Source organism: Ictalurus punctatus, chromosome 5, assembly GCF_001660625.3.
Source record: "Ictalurus punctatus breed USDA103 chromosome 5, Coco_2.0, whole genome shotgun sequence".
Lineage (NCBI taxonomy): Eukaryota > Metazoa > Chordata > Actinopteri > Siluriformes > Ictaluridae > Ictalurus > Ictalurus punctatus.
Window position 1 is genome coordinate 5,366,333 of NC_030420.2, and position 26,355 is coordinate 5,392,687.

The window sequence follows — 26,355 nt, forward strand, 5'->3', positions numbered from 1 at the left end:
ATTTATAAACACACAGCTATTTTTGAAGTACAACGAAATACTCGTATGCTCTTAATAGTTCGAATTATTTACAACCACGATTCCCATAATGCAGTTCGGTAATGACGGCTTTCTCAAGCGCCGTGCGAAATCGTTGATGAGTGGTCGGTCGCGACGGAGAACAACAAAATTAGCAAGGTGTGTCATTTATTCACGCGGATAATAAATAATGTTAAAGTCAAGTAGAAATTATTCTTTTTTTTTTATAAATATATATATTTATATATGAGATTAAGGATGTACTTGTAATCTTTAGCGTTTTGGTTGTAATTAGTGTTACCTCGCGTGCTAGCTGTAGCTCGAGCTGACGTTACTGAATGTCAGCTGGACGGTAATAAAAATAAAAGACGTTTTTATTTCCTAAGCTTACGTTATCCATGGAGGTTTAGTCATTTTGTTTAAATGAGGCGCTTGCTGCTGTGTTGTATGGATATGAAATGAAAAGTATTATTTTAATGAGATCAATATTTACATGGACTCATGTCATTGCAAGCCTCAGTACATCATCATATGTAGCTCTATGTGTATGTATTGTACCTCTCATTTCTCTGCTTACCTTCTGTAATAAATTGGAGTTGGGTCACTAGGATTTTTTTCTTCCTTCTCCCTGTGATATTAAGTAACGTAGATCTAGTACAGCAGGTGCATTGATCCAAGATCCATACCAGGGTTGACCAGGGTTGTGTGTGCCAATAACTATTACTCAGGGCTTTTTTTCTCCCCCAAACCCACCCACCCCCCCCCCCCCCCCCCCCCCCCCCCCCCCCCGGGCATTTGCCAGTCTTGTTGTCAATTTCCTTTCTGGGACAGTCAGCCCAAACATTGAACTTTCCAGTGTGACCAAATATGGCTGATTATAGCTTTAGACCTGAGCTATTTAAAGACACTTTGCCGGGTTGCTGTACACTGCCCATTGAGTGCAGGGTCAGTGAATGTAAAGCACCATGGAGCAGTTTTAGAGACCCAACAGTGGTTCCGTGCCAGTCCTATAATCTGAACTCACACCCTTCTGGTCTCTCAGGGCAAAATCCACCTTGAACGTATTCTCGTGTACGGTGTTACGCCATATCAAACGCAGCTCTTGTCTCCCTTGGTAAAGTTGAAGTTGTGCGTGTTGTGTTTGCAGCGGTCTCCATGGTGATGAAGTCGTCGTGCGAGGAGGATGAGGGCGCCTGGGGTCTTGGGATCCCGGAGAAGATGAGGAACAATGCCGACTGGGTGGACATCACTCAGGACTTCAAAGCATCCTGTAAAGGTGTGTTTGTTGGTGTTGATGATAATTAAATAATCTAAAAAGAGGTTCAGGCGGACATTTTGTATGTCCAGGGTCCAGAGCAGATTGCCAATTCACACAAATCGACCTCCTTGTTCCGTGTCTCATATGAAGCGGTATAAAAGCGCTAACCGAGTCTAAGCAGTGTGTTGATGTTGGATGCAGCTGAAGTGGCTGTGATATGACTGACTCCCCAGGGACACCGAATTCTCCCAGAATAGCTCTTTTTCTTTCCCACTGAGTGATGCGAAACATGCAAATAGAAGATGTTTTACCTAATGGAAAATGTATTTGTAAGAGCATGTAGCAGTTTGTAAAGATGAAACTGAGTGTGTCCAGTGCACTGTCTTCTTCACAAAAGGCCAGTGGATCCATCCATCCATTTTTTATTTTTGCATTATCTGAATGAGTTGTTTGCATACAGCATACTATACTAAACTATTCTAAAGTTGCAATTAAAACTATTCAACCCCCATTGCAAATCAAGTTTATTATCAAAATGTACAGACTTTCAGCTGTTTGCAATGAACAAATCAAACAAAAGCAATGGAAATAGTGGTCTCCCCAAATTCAACTGAAAATGCAACTTGTAATGACTTCACCAGTCTCAAAATAATTCAACCCCTTCATGGCAAGCATCTTTAGTACTTAGTAGAGCATCCTAGCACTTTATAGCACTGTACTATACTACACTATACAGCACTGTACTATACAGCACAATACTGTACAGCACTGTACTATACTACACTATACAGCACTGTACTATACTGCACAATACTATACAGCACTGTACTATACTGCACAATACAGCACTGTACTATACTACACTATACAGCACTGTACTATGCTACACTATACAGCACTGTACTATACTGCACAATACAGCACTGTACTATGCTACACTATACAGCACTGTACTATGCTACACTATACAGCACTGTACTATACTACACTATACAGCACTGTACTATGCTACACTATACAGCACTGTACTATGCTACACTATACAGCACTGTACTATACTACACTATACAGCACTGTACTATACTGCACAATAATGTACAGCACTGTACTATACTACACTATACAGCACTGTACTATACTGCACAATACTGTACAGCACTGTACTATACTACACTATACAGCACTGTACTATACTGCACAATACTGTACAGCACTGTACTATACTACACTATACTGCACTGTACTATACTGCACAATACTGTACAGCACTGTACTATACTGCACAATAGAGCACTGTACTATACTACACTATACAGCACTGTACTATGCTACACTATACAGCACTGTACTATACAGCACAATACTGTACAGCATTGTACTATACTGCACAATACAGTACTGTTCTTTACTGCACAATACAGAACTACTATACAGAAGTGTACTGCACAATACTGTACAGTAATATACTACACTATACAGCACTGTACTATAATACACAATACTATACAGCACTGTACTTTACTATACTACACTATACAGCACTGTACTTTACTACACAATACTATACAGCACTGTACCATACTACACAATACTCTACAGCACTGTACTATACTATACTACATTATACTGTACTATAGTATACTATACAGCACTGTAGTATACGATATTACATTATACTATACAGCACTGTACTTTACTATACTACATTATACTGTACTGTACTATAGTATACTATACAGTATTGTACTATACTACATTATACTATACTGTACTATACTGTACAGCACTGTAGTATACTACACTACATTATATTATACAGCATTGTACGGTACTATATCATAGTACACTACACCTTCATGGCAGAAATGTTTCATCATAGGATAAATGTGATCAGTCAGAAGAACTCTGCAGTGATTTTCAGTGACTCTTCCCTCAATACCTAATGAAAACCAGTAAACCTTAGCAAAAAAGTATTAACTAGTAACATCGTTTACCCTTTTATATAAATAATTTTTCTCTCTCCACTTGTGCAGAACTTAAACTCGGCGAATTGCTCCATGACAAATTGTGAGTATCAGAAATGCCTCTAAGTAACCTTATCCCATCAAGGTTAAGTTATTTTACTAGGTAACACTCTGTCATCTGCGATGTAGGCTTTCAGAGGCAGTTGAATGCTTGTTTTATTCGCAGGTTTGGTCTTTTCGAGGCGATGTCTGCCATTGAGATGATGGACCCGAAGATGGATGCTGGCATGATCGGGAACCAAGTGAACCGGAAAGTTCTTAACTTCGAGCAGGCTGTGAAGGTCCAGCATTAATATTCTTTCTTAAATACAACTGTAATTTCACTGAGACTGCTGTTCTTTCGTACGTTATGCCTGTAATTGTTTTTCTGTGGGTAGGATGAAGCGATTAGAGTGAAGGATCTGACTTTGCCTGAACTCATCGGCATCGTTGACACATGCTTCTGCTGCTTGGTTCGTAACCTTCATAATATATAGCACTGAATAATACATTATGAACTTTACAGACAAATATCTGTTTAAGTTGTTTGCACAAAACATGCTATATTGTAAATATTGAGACCCCATCTCTCTCTCTCTCTCTCTCTCTCTCTCTCTCTCTCTCTCTCTCTCTCTCTCTCTCTCTCTCTCTCTCGCTAGATAACTTGGCTGGAAGGTCACTCTCTAGCACAGACAGTCTTCACGTGTCTGTATGTCCACAACCCTGAGCTCATCCAGGATCCTGCCCTCAAAGCCTTCGCTCTCGGCATCCTCAAAGTGTGTGATATCGCCCGTGAGAAGGTCAACAAGGCTGCTGTGTTTGAGGAGGTGATGTGGCAATGTCATTCACACCTTCTGCTTTCTGGACAGTTGCCGTTTTACTCCATGTGTGAATTTTATCAGCTGTGTTTATGTCTAACAGGAGGATTTCCAGGCCATGACGTACGGCTTCAAAATGGCCAACAACGTAACAGATCTGAGAGTGACAGGTATCACACCCTCTCTGAATGTATGACACGCCACCCCTCAAATATAGGACACCACCCCAACAAACCCAGGACCTTTCAGCTTGAAAGTAGGGCAGTTCACCTTCCAGCATAATGCATTTCACTGCAAATATGAGCCTCAAATATTACAGTTCAGCTCTGAATGTAGTGCACTCTACCCCCAACGTCGGACACTATACTCTTAGACACAGGTAGGCACCCTAACTCTGAAGCCTTTGAACGCAGGGTGACTAGGTCATAGGTAACTTAATTTCACACCCTTACTGTAGGGCACATCACATCCTGGCTGCAGGGTACTTCCCACCCTGGCTGTAGGGCACTTCCCACCCTGGCTGTAGGGCACTTCCCACCCTGGCTGTAGGGCACTTCATCCTCCAAACATGGGGAACCTCAGTGCCTTAGTGTACCATAGTTTAGGCTCTGAATGTAGGACATTTCTGCACCTGAAGATCAAAGATTAGGGCCTAAAGTGTGGGTCCCCTCAAATGTAAGAAATGTAACCCCTGTTAAATGTAGGACACCTCTCCCCCCCTCACCAAAGTAAGACAAATTTACCTTCTGAAATTAGGACATTTAAGTCCTGCACATAAGACCCTTATGTCCACATGTAGGACACTTTACTCAATAAACATATATCTCGCTTGCTAATTCAAGACACTTTAATAAGACACAGATTCACGTGGACATAATAAACATGACCATGCAAATGGGGGACAATTCAGCCCTGAACTTAGTAGGACACATCACCTACTATTTTTGTGTGTGTTCACTGCAGGAATGCTGAAGGATGTTGAGGATGAGCTGCAGAGGAAAGTGAAGGTGAGATCAAAAGCCCGAACGACAGGATGAATGGAAACGATACACATCGTCTTGCATTAATGATGAACTACCAGGTTTCTCACATTTCCTCTCCCTCTCGATTTCACAGAGCACACGGAGTCGACAGGGCGAGCAACGGGACCCTGAGGTGGAGCTTGATGTAAGACTGATAATCTGATAACCCAGATACTACCAGTTGTACTAGTGCTACTGTTATCTATAGAGCACATGTGTCTCTGTGCAGCATCAGCAGTGCCTGGCCTTGTTCAGCAGGATCAAATTCACTCGCCTCCTACTGACAGCTCTCATCTCCTTCACCAAGAAAGAGGTCTGAATTCAATTATATTTTCAATCTAATTTGGGATAAGATTTCCAGACACGTTTGTTTACTAGTGTTTCCAGACGGCATCTGTAGTAATTATCATCAGTTCACACAGGATAAAAGATTCTGTATAAATCACACAATGGTCGTCACACCAAACATTCCATTTTTTACCCCCATGTAAACACCTTATTTTAATACAGACTGATTTGTTTTTACCTTTATGATAACCCCTTCATGGAGCTTATGTCAAGTTGCATGTGATGATTAGGGCTGCAACTAACAATTATTTTCATAATCGATTAGTTGGCCGATTTATTTTTTTCGATTGGTCGATTAATCAGATGGGGTGGGGCAAGCTTTCAGTGCCTTTTTTGTTGTTGTTGTTTATTTAAAATAAAATCCACAAACTGAGTGTTACAAATATAAACTTCAGAGTAAAACTTCACACAACTGTTTGTCCAAAACAGAAAAGAACCCAACACACACACCAGAATATATATTATTAATTTAGGACTGTAGTTTAATTTGGTGCTTTTTGTGAATCCATAAAAAAATGCATAAGTACTTATATATAATATAAATATAAACTAACTAAATAAGATAAATATATATATTAGATAGATAGATAGCATTATTTTTTATGGATGCACAAAAAGCACCGAATTAAACTACAGTCCTAAATGAATAATAAAAACTCACTTTCACTGCACCTTGTGGTTTCTGTTACTTGCTGCCTTTAGACATATTTTACTTTTGATCATAATGTTTTATTTAGACATTACAGATCTTACGCACACTACACTCTGTATCACCGCGTCTGCATCGCACGTGAGGAGCAACACGGCCTCGTTACTAACACATCACTTCCGTTATAATATTTAAACTGCAAGCGTGTAAATACAGCATATAATGACAATAAACTGGAATTAAATTAAACCTTTTAAGCAACTCGCGACCGCATCACTGTCTGCTTCCGTGCTGCAGAAACTCCGCTTTTTTTTATAAAGTTTATAAATCTTCTCGGCGGTGTTTAATATAAAATGCCCCCCTGCCTTAGAGGACTTAGGAGGTCGCACACGTTCATCCTCGGTCACGTGATTATTTCACCTCCGTCTCATGAGGACTGAGGTCATGTTGGGAATAAAAGGTAACGCTGACAGAAACCGTAAACTGAAGAAAGTCATTATCGGTGACTCTGAGGATACAGCTAGCGGTGTCGCATTACATGTGGAGACATAAAGCGCCGTCGACTAGGAAGTGGATTATACTTCCAGTTAGTAAAAACCCGCTGGTGTTCCATTTGAGATGCTATAACCTTTCTAAAATTCACACACTAGATGGTAGTCCGTGCACAGTGTAAGTGTATAGTACGTTATTTTGGGACACAACTTGATTATTTACTCTCCGAGGCGTGTTTTCTGAACAGAAGTAACGTAATGAGTAAATGTACCCCGTGCCGCGCGCAGACCAACTAATCGATAATGAGATTCGTTGACAACGATTTTCATAATCGAATTTTTATCGATTAGTTGTTGCAGCTCTAGTGATAATTAGTAGGTCACATGACTATAACATGTATGTAGGCTATATCTGTGCTAGGGACTCAATAACTCAATTCTTTAAAAGAATTTTATTTTATTGCTCGAAGCTTAAACTCTTGTTTGGTTTGGGTTCGGTGGGGGAGACGATGGAAAAGTGCGCTTCCTGAAGTGTCTTTATACTGAAAACCAAACCCACATGAAACCTTGTTTTCCCACATATTGGTATCTTATCTATTCGATTGTTTTTCTTCTGAGGTAGAGGTCGACCGATAGTGGATTTTACAGATACAGATAACTACGTTGGGATTCACCTGCCGCTAACCGATTAATCAATAGATAGTTTTTCAAATCGATACTGAATGAAACCGTAACGCTCAAAGTAAAATATTAATAGAGTAACTTTATTACAAAAATAAGCAGTACTGAAACCGTGTACCATGAAAATGTACTGTACTTTTTTAAAATTAAATAAATCTATAAATATTAACTATTAAGTATTAAAGTAAAGAAAAGATATCCATCTAAACTGAACCAAAAAGTGACTCCAAATAAAAATAGAAACATCCAAAATAAAAATAAAAAACCTACTTCAAATAACACAATAAAATTGGACAGTGATAGTTTTCATCTCGCCTCTAGAGGCCGCTCTCGTGCCGTATAATGACGATTCTCCTGCAATGGATGCAACCGGGAAGAACTATCGGTGTGGATTTTTGCAGATAACTGATAGTTCCAGTTATTGTTAATCGGCAAAACAGATCAATCCGTCGATCTTTATTCTAAGGTATGTAGATGCTTATCGTTTAAAAAAATAAAAATCACTGACATGACCGTTTCAGACAGAGATACTCCAACAGAGGCAAAATCCAAGAGATACTCTGTTAATTATATTGCCCCACCTCCCTATGTAAAACTAACTAATTCCGTCTGTATAGGGCTTTAAATAAAAACTTCTGAGTAGTTGGATGAATGGATTAATGAAGTTCCTATTTCAGACGAGTGCAGTGAGTGAAGCGCAGAAGCTGATGACGCAGGCAGCAGACCTCCTGCCTGCGATACATTCCACCATTCAGTACGGCATTCAGTCACAGAATGACACCACAAAAGGAGGTATCTTACATACTCTTACTCATGCAATGGCATCCACAGCACACACATTTGAGGAGTAGTAGTAGTAGCAGCATGTTCCCTTCTCTCTCTTTCCCTCTCTCTCGCCCAGATCACCCGATCATGATGGGCTTTGAACCATTGGTAAACCAGCGCCTGCTTCCACCCACTTTTCCCCGCTACGCCAAGATCATCAAGCGTGAAGAGATGGTCAACTATTTCACCAAACTCATCGAGCGGATCAAGACCGTGTGTGACGTCATCAACACCAGCAACCTGCACAGCATCCTGGTACTGAAGCTATGCAGAAACGCGTGGAATTCGAGCCGATCATTTCGAAGCTGCTTTACTAACATGCGTGTTGGGGTTTCTTTTTTTTCTCCCCCCCCAGGACTTCTTCTGTGAGTTTAGCGAGCAGTCCCCTTGTGTACTCTCCAGATCTTTATTACAGGTATGCAGTAAAACTCATGCAAGTGACACTAGAACTTGATCCACGTTGAACAAATACAAGCTGTTTGTAATAATTCAGTTTTATCTTTTTCTTATTTATTTGGTAGACTACGTTTCTGATTGACAATAAGAAAGTGTTCGGAACTCACCTGATGCAAGACATGATCAAAGACGCTCTCCGCTATTTTGTCAGCCCCCCCGTCCTGTCCTCAAAGTAAATGCGTTTATTATTAAAGCAATAATTGCCCAAATAAATAAATAAAATCATTTGTTCTCCCTTACTCAGAATACTGTCGATGTGTGGTGTTAAACATCAGTTATGTTCTCAGGTGCTGTTTGTACAATAATCACCAGGCCAAAGACTACATCGACTCCTTCGTCACACACTGCTCTCGGGTATGGGTATTCATGTTATCATCTGTTTTAAGTCCACCAGTACGTGATATAACCTGTAATATAGGCATGACCGCTATAATATAATTTAAGGTGGCAGAGTGGTGTCAAGTTTGTGTACTGTACATGTACATTCTCCTTGTGTCCATGTGGGTTTCGTCTGGGTTCTTCGATTTCCTCCAGTCTCCCAAAAACATGCTGGTTACACTAGGTAACCTCTAGCTGTGAACGTGTCCTTCATCCAGGGTGTATTCCCGCCTCATGACCAGTGTGCCCAGGATAGGATGCACTGACCAGGAGGAAAGCGCTTACCGAAGATGAATGAATAGACAAACGAAAGAGTTAATATGGTAACTTGTGCTTCACAGCCGTTCTGCAGTCTGATACAGATTCACGGCCACAACAGAGCGCGCCAGAGAGACAAGCTCGGACACATCTTGGAGGAGTTCGCCACCCTGCAGGACGAGGTGTGTGATTGTGTGTGGTTAAATTAGAGATCGACCGGTAACTGGTTTTCCCGATATTTAAGCGGTTTTCCATAATCTGGTAGCGGTTTTGTAATATCGGATCCACCGATAAATGGCGCCATCTTGTGGCCATTTTCAGAATTGCGCACAGGACCACCATTGCAGCACTACATGTGGGTTTGTTTTTGTTTTTTTCATTCGTCTTTATTTAATTATTTTTATGTGCTTTGTTTGTTCACCTCATCAAAGCATTTATTTAAAAAAAAAAAGACGTTAGTAACAGTGCACTTTATTTTTTGCGCTCTTCAGACCCCTGTATGTATCGATATGTGTATATATAATTGTTGTTTTGTATGCAATTTCACAAATCGACAAAATTGTATTTGTTATATTCGATTCATTTGAGTGTTTTGTATCGTGTGAAGGCTGAGAAGGTGGATGCAGCTCTGCACGGGCTCCTGATGAAGCTTGAGCCTCAGAGGCAGCACCTGGCGTGTCTGGGCACCTGGGTTCTGTACCACAACCTGCGCATCATGATCCACTACCTGCTCAGCGGCTTTGAGCTTGAGCTCTATAGCATGCACGAATACTATTACATCTACTGGTAGGTCATGTTAACGAGTGTAACACATGTCTGATCAAAAAAATAATAAATTGTGGTTGTTTAAATTATGGAAGTGGATTGTTTAATCCTATGTCACTATAATATGAAAACCTGGACATGTATTACAAAATACACTCACTGAGCACTTTATTAGGAAAACTGTACTAATCCTGGATAGGGCCTTGCTTTGCTCTCAAAACAGCCTCAGTTCTTCGTGGCATGGATTCCACAATATGTTATAAACATGCCTTTGAGATTCTGGTCCATGTTGACATGAATGCATCACGCAATTCCTGCAGATTTCTCAGGTGCACTTTCATGCTGCGAATCTCCTGTTCTATGACGTCTCAAAGATGTTCTACAGGATTCAGATCCGGTGACTGGGAAGGCCACTGAAGAACACTGAACTCACGGTCACGTTCATGAAACCGGTTTGAGACGACTTTTGCTTTGTGACATGGTGCATTATCATGCTGGAAGTAGCCATTAGAAGATATTTAACTGTGGCCATGATCAGTAACAATATTCAAACAGGCCGTGGAACTCAAGCGATGCTATTGCTATTAAAGAATGTCAAGAAAACATTCCTCACACCATTACACTACCTCCACCAGCCTGGACTGTTGACACAAGGCAAGTTGGGTCCATGGATTCATACTGTTGGTGCCAAATTCTGACCCTATTATCTCTGTGCCTCAGCAGAAATCAAGCAGGCTACATTTTCCCAGTATTCATCTGTCCAGTTTTGCTGAGCCCATAGATAATTGCATGAATGAGTATGTGTACAGGTGTTCCTAATAAAGTCCTATATGAGAGTATAGGACTAAACCAAGTGTTTGGCAACTAAATGCTCGGTGATATTCTGTAACATTAGAATAAGCATGTACAGACTTTAGAGTATATAGTAGCATGCCACTTTTTCAATACCGATCCAATATTTTTTTTTTTTTAAACTGCTAAGCTTTAAAAGGAGCCATTTACTTTACTTAAGACGGCCATGTAAAATAATCTTCAAACACTCAAGCAGCATGCAAGAAGTAATACACGATCATCGACATTTTTATTTTAATAAAGTGGGCAGTGGAAGCTCAGTGGTTAAGAAGCTGGACTTCTGACTGGAAGGTCGTCAGGTCAAATCCCAGCAGTGCCAAGCTGCCTGGCCGGGTCCTCGAACAAGGCCCTTCACCCTCAACTGCTCAAATGTATAAATGAGTCATTCTTTTCTCTCTCAGATATCTAACACACCATTTTCTGCCACTTCTACAGATCTGTACTCAGACCCCAATTTCCTAACAAGCTAGGATCTGCGAAGAAAATAAATTTCACCGTGCTGTCATGTGTATATGTGAAAAATAAAGGGTTCTTCATCTCTAATACTCACGCCCACTCGTGTGCAGGTACCTGTCGGAGTTCCTGTACGCGTGGCTGATGTCCACTCTGAGCCGAGCCGACAGCTCTCAGATGGCCGAGGAGCGCATCCTGGAGGAGCAGCAGCAGAAAGGACGCAGCAGCAAGAAGAGCAAGAAGAAGAAGAAAGGTACACCTCACCCTCACCGCACGATGTTTACGAGTCTGAAAACGTGTAGCGCCTATGTTATTTCCTTAAGTGTGTTCACTCTATGGCGCATACAGTATGTATATATTGAGAATAACTAGAATTGCATTGGACCGCGTGAAGACAACGTGTAACCTACATAGTGAACATAGAATAGTCCAAGACGTTATAGTGAGACGCGCAGTGGAATTTTGAATGATGAGAATTGTAAGCGTCGTTCCAGTAGTGCTTCTGGTAAGGATGATGCACAATGTGGTTACTTTTGTGGTGTTCTCTGCTTAGCTCGTCCTCTGGGGAAGGAGATCACCATGAGCCAAGCATACCAGAACATGTGCGCAGGCATGTATAAGGTGAATTGCTCAAGAATGACACACACATACACAATTAAAGGAATAGTTCAGTAAAAAAATTTTTTTTATTTATTTATTTATTTATTAAGTAGAAAATTGTAATTGTAACCTTTCTGTCTAGACCATGATCGCCCTAGACATGGACGGAAAGGTACGGAAACCTCAGTTCGAGCTGGACAGCGAGCAGGTGCGCTACGAGCATCGTTTCGCACCCTTCAACAGCGTGGTCACACCTCCTCCAGTGCACTACATCCAGTTCAAGGTCTGAATTCCTCGTCTGTCTCATATTTAACTGCCGGTTCGAATGTATTAGTATGCTCTAAACGCGTTTTGGAAATGCAGGAAATGTCCGATCTGAAGAAGTACAGTCCTCCTCCACGCTCGGCCGACTTGTACATGGCAGCCAGCAAACACTTCCAACAGGCCAAACTCATCCTGGAGAACGTCACCAGTCCTGACACTGAGGTGAGATCACCGAGTTCTGATGTTTTAGGAGTGGTTTGTTATAGGTTGTTCAGAAGTGCTACCACATGGCTAACAGTGAGGATGCTGACAAGGTCTAATGATCTAATTTAGATGCTTACTGACATATTATTCGGGGGCCAAGCACCGAAGGTGTGTAGGCACCCTATTGTTATTCTACCTTTTCTTCACCTGGCTAGGGTGTCTATGGCAGACCATAGAACCGTCTGGTAAAAAAATTTGGCACACGGATTGGGGTGTATCTAAGGAACAGTCTGACCAAATTTCAGCCAAGTGCTGCCAATGCTGTAGCGCCACCATCTGGTCAAATTTGGAAGTACTTTTATGGTCATAGCTTTTGAACCAAAATTGAAAAGCCAGGCTTCCCTAGATTCTCTTGGTTTCTGGATTGAGACTAGTTCAACGCACCATTTGACCCTAATTTCTGGCATATTATTTTTTTAATAAATAAAAAGAAGGGTTGGGTGAAGTTACATTAATCTCAGAGGCCTGAGAGATTGAGTCAGTATCAGTGTATTGTAGCCCTCAGGCGCAGGATTTACCCCAAAGGCTTCGAGATCGGAGGCCATTTTCTTGATTTAAAATATAAACAGAATCAACACATCCCATTTTTAGAATTATTTAAATGATTCATTGAAATTGGACTTTATGTAGCTAGTGTCAACAACTACACTAATTACATTTACATTTCTGGAATATTAAAGCCACTCATAAGAGAGGAAACTTCGAGGAGAAAAAAACAAAAGCAAAAAAGATGCATGTCGATAAATCAAGTATAAAACAAAATGTGACAAACCAGGAACGTATAGATGGGAGAAAGGAAGGGGGAAAATACAAGAGAGAAACAATACAATGAGGATTGTGTTCTGATCCCCGCTGTACATTGTGCTGCAAGTGGCCACTTGTGTGCTACAGATGTATTAATATACATGTTATTCTCCAAAAGCCAGTTTGTCATGCAATTTAACCAGTGTCTTCATTTTAATACATGAAATTCATCCGTTAACCAACATTCTGCTTGTCCAGGTGAATCGTATCCTCAAAGTGGCCAAACCCAACATCGTTGTGATGAAGCTACTGGCTGGAGGACACAAGAAGGACACTAAGGTAGAGCAACCCCATCCCCCCACCTCCCCAATATTAATGCAATGCAGAGAACATAACATCAAGCTCTAATCCTGTCCTCTATCCTCATACCCTCTTTTCTTCAGGCCCTTCCTGAATTCGACTTCTCCGCACACAAGTACTTCCCTGTCGTCAAAATTATCTGATGACAGCTCAAGATTTCGTGTCTCCTCAATCAACTCTGCTCTCCTCACACGACGGGGTCATTTTCATCCAGCTGCCATGCTGTTCAGTTCAAACATCACAACGTGACCAAGACTGTAAAAGTCCTTGTGCTGAAAGAATCTCTAATTATGATTTGGAGAGAACTTGTTCACAGTATTCAGAGGTCAGCGTGTGTGTGAGAGAGTGAAGTCCTTTCCATTGACTTGCACGTGTGTAAATCTGTCTTGGTTTGTTACTTTTGAATTAAAACATCATGCCAAACTTATTTAACTTAGAATCCTTCTTTAAAAAAAAAAAAAAAAAAAAAAAACCACCACCAAAAGACAGTTATTTGGTATTAGGATTTATTGACAATTCTTAATCCGAACAATTTTCATAAACGCAACAGTACTTCCCCACTATAAAGCTTGGCTTTAAATACAGTTTAGCTTAATTTTTTTTCTGAACTTGTGTCGACTAAAAGGTTCCTAACAAGCACACAATCAACTGCAATGTTACAGATTTCAGCAAAATGGTAATAAGTTAATGACCATACTTTGATCAATTGTACATACATTCAGATTAGCATGATTTCTAGAAAGATCTGCACTTAGATTGTGGGAGTTTCATCAATCAAACCTCTTCTCAGAGCAAAAGCTTCTTGCATTGATTAAGATCATTAACTAAAATCATTAAAAAAAAAAAAAAATTCTACATTGATCAGATTTTCAGTGTGTTGAAAACATCTGCTTGGTTCTAAATATATTATTAAGAAAATATTTACACTCTTAAATGTTTATTTAAAATTTATGGAAGGAGTCTCCAGTGTCGGTTGTATTATTAACTTCGAGAGAGAAAAATGGTTGCTGAGGCTATTTGAATTTCTGGGGTATAATGGGATTAAAAAAAAAAAAAAAAAAATCGTGGCATGCCATTATGGGAAAATATTCAACTTCAGCATATCTTAGATTTTATTTCCGTATTATAATGTAGCTAGTAATGTTACATGTTGTAGCTCTTGGGTTACGTCTCAAATCACACACACAATGTAAACATGTAAAAACTCTTGCACTACACACAAGTATGAACTATTTGCATAGGAACCCTTGATTTAAAAAAAAAAAAAAAAAAAACCCAAACAAACCCCAAACATTTTTGCTTCTAATTTGACACCTGGTCAGTGTTCTCATTTGACATGTTGCTCATTTTGAAAAATCAAACGGTGTTTCTCCGCCCTTTTCCACCATTTACAGCAGACCGTGAGAGCAGAAGGTTCACTTGGCAGCGGTTCTAGTACGCTACTCAGCGTTAGGAGTTGAAACAGAGAAGAGATTTGACAATGTGAAACTTCCAGATTTCAGTGTAGCGTATAAAAACAATAAAAGACTCCAGCTTTAGGAATATGGTTCGGTGTTCCAACCTGTTCAACATTGTGATGTGCAACCACAGGTGAGAGACTCGGTGTGCGTGAGGAGAAATGTCAGCGAAACTGAGCAGTAACGTAAATTCTGTGCCTGCTCGCCATCATACAAACGGCGGTTAAGCGATCTGGGGTTAGAACTGTTGAACCCAGCAGGAACTGAATGGAGGGTTAACCCCAGTCCTCAGGCACAAGTGTAAGTCTCTGTGTGCGTGTGTGTTAGACCTTGGCGAGCTCTGCTTGTTTGTCAGCTTCGAATTCGGGTTCGTTCTCATCGTCGCCGTTGTAGTCGGCCAGCTCCTCATCAAACTCCTGCGCAGCTGCTTTATCGTCTGCAAACAACAGCCGATCGCACGAACACACTCGATTTAAAAGGCTAAAAATGATACATCAGGACACACCAAGTAGCCCTCACTGCAGCGCTAAACGTCCACGGGGTGGAGGCAACTCTGTGTTTCAGACCGAAGTGTTGCTTTTGTACAAGATTTTATGGGTTAGGGGTTACAGTCAGGTTTATAGGTGGAGTCAGATCCAGCTCCACCCCCTGGACTTTTGCAATGAGGACTATCTCGGAAACCACAAAGATTTTTTTTTAATCCATACGAATGATAAAGAAATACTACAAGTTCAGCTGATGTATTTTTTCTTAATACGTAATCTAACAAAAACAAGCCCATGGATGTACAGCGGGTTTTTGTTAAGGCTGTTTTTCACATCACTATAGCAACCCTAGTGCAACTCTGATAAGTATTACACTTTAATTTAATTTACTCCCATTCATATTCTGACATCATGACTTTTTTTTTAATGATGGATGTGTGTATGAGTAAGGTTGTGGCATCTTGCCTCGAGCGGAAAAATGTCTCGGGGCGGAGCTTTGTAAGTCTTGTTTCTGCTCAGGTCTCGTCGTGGATGGCAGCGGAAACATAATCCCAGCAAAACCGAACTGCCGTCCATCCCAGGTGATTCATCACCACGTCAGGATCTCGTGATCTCTCTGGACAACTCTCCGATCCCACCTTCGGTTACTGCATGCAACCTTGGGGTAACCATGGACAACCGACTGTCCTGTTCCTCTCACAATGCTAATCTGACGCGCTTGGGTCGATTTCTCCTTTACAACATCAGCAGGATTCGTCCGTTTCTATCCACACAGGCCGCTCACTCGTCATTTCGAGACTGGACTAGTGCAATTCACTCCTGGCTGGTCTTCCTCCGAGTGCCATTCGTACCTCTGCAACTCATCCAGAATCCAGCTGCCGATTTCTTTTCTACCTTCTCCCACACCACCCTGTTTCTACGCTCCCTCCACTGGCTTCCTGTAGCTACCTGCATCAGATTTAAAACTCGGCCGCTTGCCTACAAAGCCAAAAATGGACCAGCACCCGCTTACCTCAAATCACCTACCTTCAACACACTTCTGCAAGTCGTTCTGGATAAGGGTGTCTGCCAAATACCGTAAACGTACATGTAAATGAGCACTTTCTCTTGCCACACCCAGTGTCTTCCCACTAAAGAGTGAGAACAACTTCGCAAGCTTACAAACTTGTACGCACTCTTCATTTTCATTCTGTTAAATGTAAAGCGCGTGTTCATCCACGGAGTTCACCCAACCGCCATTTGCCAATCCTCCGCTGTTTGTTTTCTCTGCGTTTAATTCAATTCTTGTTTTGCCGCCATCCAAACGTCCCTGCGAGAACGACCGAGACCAACTGATTTCCTGCTATTTCAGCTCTTACCCTCAGTCAGTACTATAGAATCAATATTAACTTTAGCGTTTTCCTTCACTGCTGTACCAACAGCACTGAATGTTTATTGGAATATTTTCCAAAAGAATTAAATCACGGCGATTTGCACCTTTTAGCTTAGACAGCCGTTTCTCAATCTCGCCTTCGTTGTCGTATTCTATGGCGTCTTCTTCTTCTTTCACGTTAGTGACCGCAGCAGCGTCTAACAGAGCATCTGCACAGGGAAAGAGTGTGAGCTGTGTGTGTGTGTGTGTGTGTGTGTGTGTGTGTGTGAGCTGAAACAGGGATGGAGTATACAATTTCATTCGTTCTTACCTGCATCCTTCGAGTCTCCTCCTTTAATGTCCATCACTCCTTCCATGGCATTGGTTAGGCTGTTCAGGGTGCTGTTCTGCTTGGGCAGTAAGGGGATGGATGGCAACTCCAGCTTGTCTGAATCATTCGCGGTTAGAACAGCTTTAATGTGGAGACGAAATGGAAAGGGAGAAATTACAGCGATGTACATACTGATGCCTAAACTCACAATATTGCAAGGGAAAGTCAAATTCCTTCAGTTGCTCAAATTACTTACTGCGCTATCCCTTTTAGACCACATACTTAATTCTCATGTATTAAATAGAACACAGAACAAAGTATTTTCTTCTTACATTCAACGAGGACAGTCATGTTTGGAGAATGACTGTGGATTTTTATTTGTCATTTAAATATGCAAATATTATAAATCCTTGAATAATATTTTTACCGTAATGTTTATCCTGCATACCTTGATCTTGTGGAATCTCATTGGTTTCAAGGTGATCATCAGTTTTGGGCTTGGCTCCTGGAGCTGGTTCTCTCTTCAGGGGTTTTCCAGCGTTTTCCGCCGAGTCGTTTCCAGCGAGCGCTTCTGACACGGGTTTAGAGACGACTGCTTTCTGAGTGGAGTCGACGCCAGGCTACAGACGAGACAGACGGGAGAGATGCGAGACGCATGTTCACGTTGGAAAACTCAATGAGTGATAGTGTTTTATTAATAACCTCTACAGTGGGGTGGGGTGGGGTGGGGGGGGGGGGGGGGGGGGTCTTCTTCTCTATGGCTATGCTGCTTCTTCTTAAAATGTAGTGTGGACCGCTGGATGTTTAGAACAGTGGGGGTCCATGAAGTATAGCCAGGGAGGCGGTGATAATCTCAATCTGTTATTATCAAAGTTTTTCTATTTATCACTGAGCATATTTATTAGCCTGGGAATAACGTCAACTTAGAATTCATGTGGAAAGTTCAGGAATATCAAGCTTTATGGCTCCAGTAAATCACCAAAATATTATTGTAGACACACTTAAATGATGAACCTAATAAGTGAATAGTTTGTTCAGAGGGGGTCCATGAAATATATTTTACGTTTTAAGTGGCTGTAAAAGGTTTGAGAACCCTGGTTTAGGGCAGGCACTTTAGATTTACACCCTATCTATCCATCTAGTCAACTCTACAAGTATTGTCACCCTATCTATCTAATAAACTCTATAGGTATTGTCACTACCTATCTAATCAACTCTACAAGTATTGGCACCCTGTCTGTCTGTCTATCCATCTTCAGATTTCAAACTGAACTATTTTAAACTTTCAGACTGGTTTTGTCAAGCCAACATCAAAGTTTTGTTGTGGCTTCAGAAAATATGACATTGTTTGAGTAAGGGAACATGCTGTGGGGTTTTTTTTAGGGCGCGAACGTTCCAGTGCACTGGAAGGATTTTGCAATTGAGACAGCCCTTAAAATGGCCGAAAAACAAACAAACAACTGAGCTGGTTGTCGGCTTACCTGAACAGCAGCTGCTGCTGAATTTTGCTTCTCATACTTCTTCTGTACCTCCAGTTTGGCTGCTGCGACCTTTTCATTACACTCCTCCTTCTGGGCTAATATCTGCGTGTTACACTGAGTCCTGCATGCGCACATATACATACACACAATGATCATGACCATCACGCTATATTACACTAAAAGAATCTACACAGCACTGTGGCACACTCACATGTCATAGGTGAGTTTCTTATTCAGTGTGTTCATGTTGTTCTGGCATGACTGCAGCTCCTTCTGCACCTTACTGAGGTCCTCGCGCAGACTCTTCATCTGGTCTAGAGAGGGAGAGGAGTGCAGAGTTGTTTGTTGGGCAAAAGGGAACGTGATATTGTAGGACTGATGCAGCAGAGAAAGGTACAGAGCGAACTTACTTTTCATATCCTGAACAGTTTTAGCAGTGGAAGAGATGTTGAGCAGTAGACTCTCCTACGAGAAAACATGCTATATGAGGAACAAAACATGACAGGCGGCGCTTTGTCATTTTTATGTACCTAACAATTCATGCCTTAATAAATAAATAAATAAAATCCCACAATGCATCGCAAAACCATGCGGAATCAATCCTCACTATGTTCCCCTACTGGAAGTGACATGTTTTCTGAAGCCTTTCAGCTCGTTATAAATAAATAAATAAATTACGGTGGCCAAACTTTCAGCCAACTTCTATAAATGTAAGTAGCTTGTTATCGTTGTTGCGGCTCTCAACTGATTACTTATGTTGGCGATTTTTTTACTTTATTTGACGTTCTATATACGGTCGGTTTGAGTCTAACGACTTAAGTGTTTAATGATTTATTCATTTTTTAAAATCCACTAGCTATAGCCTACGATCCTGCTTGAAGTCCCATGACAGAAACTTTTGTGATTAAGCGAATAAATTTAGACGACATAATGTCAGAAGAATATCGGTCCTGCCCGTTTTTAACAAATGCCAGTGGTGACGTTTTAGTACATATGCGAATACATATATACAAATATTACCAATGAGGTTATTCACCAGACATCAATATTGACTTGAGAAATCTGCAAATATAAAGAATTCACAACATTCAAGTCCATAAATAGTTATGTGTAATAAAGTGGATTAATTAATAAAGTAATGACAGGGAAAAAACATGCTAAGAAAAAGCAGTTCTCCAAGCTAAGACGAGGAACCAGCTGAAATCCGTAAGTAATTAACCCTATCCGTGCAAATTAATATCAGCTGGGTTAGTAAATGAATGGTCTATAAAAAGGCTTTTCATTACCGAGGTGTCACACAAGAAACATCTCATGATGGGTAAAAGCAAACCGCTCTCCCAAGACCTTCGCAATCTTATTGTTGTTACGAAACATGGAATCGGATACAGACGTATTTCAAAAATCCCCCAGTAATCACCATTGGGGCAGTTATCCGCAAGCGGAAGCAACATCACTCCGTCATCAACCGGCCATGCACAGGTGCTCCTCGCAAGATTTCTGACCAGAGAGTCAGAAGAGTAGCCCAAGAGCCAAGGACCACTCGGAAAGAGCTCCAGAAACACCTGGAGGCAGCAGGTGCCATCATCACAGAGAAAACAATAGTCAATGCACTCCACTGCTCACGCTCACCCCGCAAGACTCCATTACTAAAGAAATGGCATGTCGAAGCTTGTTTAAAGTTTGCTACAACGCATTTGGACCAGCCTGTGAAATAATGGGAGAGTGTAGTCTGGTCAGACGAGAGCAAAATCGAACTTTTTGGCTGTCACACTACACACCATGTTTGGAGAAGAAATAGCACTGCACCCTAAAAACACTACACCAACAGTGAAGTTTGGAGGTGGAAGCATCATGTTGTGGGGCTGTTTTTCATCACATGGTACTGGCAGACTTTATATAATTGAAGGAACGATGAATGGAGCCCTTTACCAGGAGATCCTTGAAAAGAATCTGCTGTCATTCACCAGGATGAGGAAGATGAGACGTGGGCGGACCTTCCAGCAGGACAACAATCCAAAGTATACAGCAAAGGAAACTCAATTGGTTTCAGGGGAAAAAAAAAATCACGGTGTTAGAACGGCTCAGTCAATCACCTGACTTAAAACCAATTGAACAAGATTTAAAGACAATATGTTTAGAAGAATGGACCAAAATCACATCTGAATACTGCGGCCCGTTAATCTCTTCATACAGGAAACTGTATGTCCTGAAGCAGTCATTATAAAGAAAAGCTCCTCCACTAAGTATTAAATAAATTTCAGTTAGCGTGTTCAGTACTTTTTCGCTGAGTCATTCCTTTTTATTACACATAACTTCATTTATGGACTTTAATGTTTGGATTTCTTCATATGTGCGGATTTCTTGAGTTAAAGTCTAGTGAAAATGTCACGTGAATAACCTCATTGGAAATATATTTACTGAAGAAAAAAAAATGTTGACGTGTTCAATACTTATTTCCCCCACTGTACATACCTTCTCTTGTTTCCACAAGCTCTGGGCGCTCTGCTGCCGTCTCTGGTGAGCTCCCTCCAAGAGGGCCAGCTGTTCTGTTTGCCTGCGTACTTGTTCCTCCGCCGCGGTCCGGCCCACCTGCTCCCGTGCCCTCTCGGCCGACGCCCGCCTCACAGCTTCCTCCAGCTCCAGCAGCTTAGTCTAAACACACAAACACGCCTGATTAGAAATGACAACTTACTTCCTGGTTATGGCAGGGATGGTGAGTAATATACAACGTAAAATAAATAAAAACACAATAGACATCCATCACACACGATATTATGATTCAATCACTGAGAGCCTGATGACGATGAGAACGATTATGTTCTCATGCTCTCCTGCGCTCGTAGACAGCATTTGCATCAAGTCCTGTCATTTGCCTACAGTTCTCAAAGTAGCACTTTATGTTATCCTGTATTGAATACTACAGGTCCACATAATGACTGTACAGTCACCAAACTCAATACCCAACATATAACAGCGACTTTTTGCACCTGGACATATGGACTTCAGCCTAAAAGTGAAGGGTCTGCTTGTTTGTAAAATTCTTGTGCTTCATGTCTAAGCCTAACACAACACTGATGCTCCATCATTCCTGTACGGTGTAAAGCAGAGGTTCTCAACCTTTTGTAACTGAAGCTCCCCAAGCCTCCCCTATCATGTCACCCCCCCCACCACCACCACCATTTTGGAGGAGACCAGGTATAATGATTATCTATTCTATATAAAACCTATCTATATATAACCTTATCTATAATCTGTTATTGAGAGAGAGATAAATAGGGTTTTTTTTCACTTTTGAGTATTTTTGTACTTTTTTATATTACTTTTCATAACTTTAAAAAATAATTACTTATGACTTTTATAAAGCTATATAATGGACAGATATGGAACATGAATTATCAAAAATGCTTCCGAACACTACAGCTACTTTGAACAAGAGAACTAGGTTGTAATAACACATACTATTTTACATGTAAATCATGTTGCGTTACATTTGTCTTGCATGCTAAGAACATCCGCATACGAATGATGCAAATTGGGACGAAGGGCATGTCTTGTTATCCGTGACATTTTTAAATCTCCGGCTCTCAGCCACTCACTGAACAGAGCAGAAAGAGGTGGGAGTGCAGCGGGAAAGAAAGACCTCGGGTTTGCAGGACAGTACTGGTGACATTTGGAAAGTTGCTAAGGTTTGTCAAAAAAAGTCGCTAGATTTGTCGCAAGTCGCTAAAGGGGTCTGAAAAGTCGCTAAATTGGCAACACTGCTCTAGATAAAAGGCAGGCTAAGCTCCGCCTCTCCCCAGCAAAAAGAAAATACAGAGGGAGAGAAAACGCAGAGTTTTTCCATTTATGCACATCCTATTTGAAAAGCAATAAAATACACCTAGTACCAAAATGATGCCCTATCTGTGTTTTTTTTTTCTTGAAAACAATTTGTGCACCCTCTAGATCCACTGTAAGAACCACTGGGGTAAAGTGTCTGGGTGTGATTTTTCAACTTTGCTCTGGAAAATCCCCAGACCTCAATTGTTTTAGAAACCTTTTGAGAAATAATGGGAATTAGGGGTTTGAGATTTTTTCCATTTTTTATTTTTGGGTATATTTTGAGATGGCACAATACCACATTCCCTGATACGAATAATGAAACCATGAGTGTTGACTGATATGGATATTCAAGCCATCCATTTTCGGTACCGCTTATTCTACACAGGGTTGTGGGGGTGCCTGGAGCCTATCCCAGGGGCACAAAGCAGGGGACAGCCATAGCAGGGCACAATCACACACACTCGCACACTACGGACAATTCAGAGATGCCAATCAGCCTACACTGCATGTCTTTGGACTGGGGGAGGAAACACACACACAGGGCGGAGGTAGGATTCGAACCCCCAAAGCTGGATGTGTGAGGCTTTTCAAACCCAATTCCAATCTTTTCCATTTCTTACAGGATTTGGATTGTGACAAATTCATTCTTTTTTTCCCTCCACTATCTGATCCATTTTTTTTTTTTTTTTTTTATGGCTAGCCTCAGCCACATATCAATTCTGTGTATCGGATCGGTGCCATCTCTGGTCGTATTTATTGCCGGTGCTCCGAAACAGTTCGAGAAACAAAAAACGCTCACCAGAAATGGACAGTATTGTGCTAGGAAATGAAAGCGCAACCAAAAAGATCATCCAGGACAGATACTCTGATTTGAGCTGCTTACATAAAAACTTCCTACCTTAAAAATAAATAAATAAATATTGATGTAATAAATAATAAATAAATATTAATTAAAAAAATTCCATTATTATTCATTTCTTGGCTCAAACTCCGGTCTTGCCCGATTTCATTCAGGCTGTAACTTTACACAACGTCAGTCCGTGGCTATAGAGACAAGATCAATTAAAGTTAAATGTTTTCTTAATATCAAACCTCATTATGAAAGTCAGAAAAAAATATCTTAGCTAGCTAAACAAATCTATATCCAGCTAGCATGTCTAATCACTTTCAAATAAGGAACTCTATTGTCAAATGTGTAAAACTGCATTTGGGCTCCTTGGGCTGCCCCCCCTCGTTAAATAATAATGTGATATTTCTTAGCTACATGTCGGGGGCACAAATTTCTACAATACAATACAGTACAATTTCTGTGTGCGTGCAGACGTGTCCATATAAATACAAACACAGCTGCCGGGTTTCCAAACCTACTAGCGTATAATATTACATCTGCACCCAGCCTGTGTAAAATAAACAAGAGATAACCATGTTTTCATTTCTGCTGAAGATGGAAAGCAGGACAGTAAAACAATCAGTTCTGCTCAAAGCAAACCAGCGCTGTTTACATATTTATAGACGCTGGATACTAATACTGATGAGAACTGTGCAGTTTTCGTTTCTCAGCCGATAGCATTCACACTCGTACATCAGAACTCAGACGAGACAAACCTGCAGCTCCACATTTCTCGAGCTGGACACCCAGTAGTTGAACCCGAACAGGAGGATGCAAGCGACGAGGGTGACCGTGAGCAAAGGCGGAGAGCGTGCTCCTCTCCGGACGTTCACCAGCGCTCCAATCATCCCTCTGGTCCGAAAACAGCAGTCAATGCAGCACTGCAAGCACAGAGGAAGCAGATCAAGAGAAAGTGTTTCACGTGTGTCAGATTTCTACTGCTCCTAACCTTCACCGCCGCTGTAGCGAATCTGACAGCTGGGTGGAGCTTCACGGATTTGCACTGGGAGTTGGTTTTTTTTTATTCTTAAGAGCTGTTTGGCCTGTTCTGGCTGATTTCTACTGAATAATAAATCAAGCCTGTTTGGCAATTCTAGCCCTCGCTATTCATACTGCAACTTGTAACATGCTCCGGATGTAACCAAGGTCTGAGGTTTCGGATATTATCTGAACAAATGTCTTTATATCTGATTAATAATGAGACAAAAGCGCACATTTTATGGATGTACTTCACTTTAATCAATCAAACACAAAAGCTTTCAAAATGTTTGATTTTGAATCGATTAGGTTCACAAACCATACTGCAGGTATACAAACTGACTGTAGCCCATAAATTGCTGTGCATCACAGTCAGTAGTGTTCGAATGAGGTTTGCTTTTATTATTATTTTTTTGTGGTGAAAACACCACTGCTGTTACCGCGAGTCTCAGCGGCTGTTAACCAAGCAACGAAAAGAAACACCTTTGCTCACACTGGCAGTCGCACCTCGCCTTCCTTCTTTCATTTGAATGCAGTGAAACACTTCTCAATGCTTTCACCCTGCATGCAGAGCTACTTGTGTCGTCAACAGTCATCTACTTCACACAGGTCACATAGGTTCATTCTCGCAAGTAACAGGAACATGTCAACTTGTGTTTGGGGGTGGGGGATTGACATGGGGAGGGTCTTAGCCCATAGACTACAGATTATTTTATAGATTTTGTAAATTTTCACACAGGCCCAGTTGGTATTGGGTAACTTTTTTGCTTCAATAAATAACATTATATCATTTAAAAACTGTATTTCGTATTTACTCAGGTCACCTTTGTTTTATCTTAGTTATTTTTATTTATTTCTGAAACAATTTAGTGCGAGATATACACAAAAACAGAAGAAATACTTTTTTCACAGCATTGTACATTTAATAAAGTTATTTAAAAAAAAGTATTTTTTTCCTTTTCATGTCAGAATATATTGAAACAAAATGCAAAGAGCATTATGGTTTTGTATGTTTATTGCTTTTATCCTGTCTTATTGTGTCTACTTGTTATTAATAATAACTTTGTACGGCTCTTTAGCAACCGTAAAACACAACAAGGGCTGTGTTCATTTTTGTTTATTTCACTTCAGGGATATGTGAATTGGCCAAAACCACTTAAGTGATATCCTCAGGCTGAACCCTTTTGAGTGCCAATTAAGTCTTACAATTGGAAATTATCCAACTAAGTGTATATAATTAACTAAGCGTGATTAAAGCTATTGTTACATGACGGTTAACATTAAAAAACGTGTTACTAACTACCAGGAAGCAACACGTCAACAACTGAGCAATTGCGGCGTTGGTCTCTATCCTCAACCTAACCCCCAACATGCCCCGCCTTCTGCGCAGTAATTGGTTGTGCAAAAATAATGCGCCAATTAAAATCCTCGAGCGGCAGTGGAGTTTGAAATACTGCCCAATACTAACCCGGGGGCGGGATTTAAAGAAATACAGGAAGGGGGAGCAAGAATATTACGCTAGCTTGGTGGACGAACAATAAATCATTCATAAGTCACTAGTCAAATCTTATCTGTGTGCAGAAACCTGGACGTGTGTGTAAAATAGTTCGATAAAAACAACTGCAATTAGCGAAGCAAGCTAACTAATAACGCAGCCCATAAAGCAGCGCACGAGCACAGACTAGCAGTTAGCTCGCTAACCAAACAGCCAAGTTATCGCACTCGTATTATCTTTGTTTATTTTGCAGAATGGGGCAAATAAAATACAAGACATTATCCTACCGAAGTAAAGGCGTAAACAGATCGGCTAGCTAAGGTCAACGCACTCAGTCATGTCGACAATCCGCTTTCGCTGAACAAAGGTTTACATCCGTCAACAACCGTCGTCTGACTCACGGTAGTGATGTATCGTTTGTGAGTGAATCGGCTCTTTGGATCGACTCTTATGTGAACGTTGAGTGCAGTGTTTTTTTCCCTTCTTCTTTTTTTCTTAAGATACAGCCAGTTGTATCAAGATAAATGGCAGTTAAATTTCGTAGTGAAGCACATGCACA

At 40.9% G+C, this 26,355-nt stretch overlaps 3 protein-coding genes across 5 annotated transcripts in view; 1 reads left to right on the forward strand and 2 right to left on the reverse strand.

Annotated features, from left to right (window-relative positions):
- The window catches only part of agtpbp1 (ATP/GTP binding carboxypeptidase 1), a 29,188-nt gene extending 28,464 nt beyond the window's left edge, over positions 1-724 (reverse strand). The window contains exon 1 of the mRNA XM_047155445.2: positions 596-724. The gene's annotated coding sequence lies outside the window, so the exon portion shown is untranslated. The remainder of the gene's footprint in view (positions 1-595) is intronic.
- Positions 53-14,546, forward strand: naa35 (N-alpha-acetyltransferase 35, NatC auxiliary subunit). The gene is made up of 23 exons (XM_017467541.3): positions 53-177; positions 1,166-1,294; positions 3,310-3,343; positions 3,467-3,581; positions 3,678-3,752; positions 3,939-4,106; positions 4,201-4,267; positions 5,061-5,104; positions 5,214-5,264; positions 5,349-5,432; positions 7,966-8,080; positions 8,190-8,368; positions 8,469-8,528; positions 8,635-8,741; positions 8,857-8,923; positions 9,289-9,387; positions 9,813-9,991; positions 11,389-11,528; positions 11,829-11,896; positions 12,018-12,158; positions 12,239-12,361; positions 13,406-13,486; positions 13,591-14,546. The coding sequence occupies exons 2-23, from the start codon at positions 1,174-1,176 to the stop codon at positions 13,648-13,650; spliced, it is 2,178 nt and encodes a 725-aa protein (XP_017323030.1). The 5' UTR covers positions 53-177; positions 1,166-1,173; the 3' UTR covers positions 13,651-14,546.
- golm1 (golgi membrane protein 1) lies at positions 13,992-26,237 on the reverse strand. 3 transcript variants are annotated; one of them, XM_017467544.3, is made up of 10 exons: positions 26,084-26,237; positions 24,040-24,204; positions 21,085-21,264; positions 19,023-19,077; positions 18,824-18,926; positions 18,613-18,733; positions 17,580-17,751; positions 17,132-17,272; positions 16,926-17,030; positions 13,992-15,400 (listed from the first exon to the last, which is right to left on the reverse strand). In XM_017467544.3, exons 2-10 carry the CDS (start codon positions 24,169-24,171, stop codon positions 15,288-15,290), a joined length of 1,122 nt encoding a protein of 373 aa, XP_017323033.1. In that variant the 5' UTR covers positions 24,172-24,204; positions 26,084-26,237; the 3' UTR covers positions 13,992-15,287. The 3 variants fall into 3 exon arrangements, with proteins under 3 accessions (XP_017323033.1, XP_047011402.1, XP_017323034.1); XM_047155446.2 differs by having other exon boundaries at positions 26,128-26,202; XM_017467545.3 differs by lacking the exon at positions 16,926-17,030.
- Positions 26,238-26,355: the final 118 nt, after the last annotated feature.

Bases quoted from the DNA above. Each gene is read 5' to 3' on its own strand.
- golm1 (XM_017467544.3), bottom strand. From the start codon at position 24,171: ATGATTGGAGCGCTGGTGAACGTCCGGAGAGGAGCACGCTCTCCGCCT. The intron at 18,734-18,823 runs GTGAGTGTGCCA...GTGCGCATGCAG, and splicing joins AAGAAACTCACCTATGACAT to GACTCAGTGTAACACGCAGA. The intron at 15,401-16,925 runs GTGCAAATCGCC...TGTTGTTTGCAG, and splicing joins ACGGCTGTCTAAGCTAAAAG to ACGATAAAGCAGCTGCGCAG.
- naa35 (XM_017467541.3), top strand. From the start codon at position 1,174: ATGGTGATGAAGTCGTCGTGCGAGGAGGATGAGGGCGCCTGGGGTCTT. The intron at 8,369-8,468 runs GTACTGAAGCTA...CTCCCCCCCCAG, and splicing joins GCAACCTGCACAGCATCCTG to GACTTCTTCTGTGAGTTTAG. The intron at 11,897-12,017 runs GTGAATTGCTCA...CTTTCTGTCTAG, and splicing joins TGTGCGCAGGCATGTATAAG to ACCATGATCGCCCTAGACAT.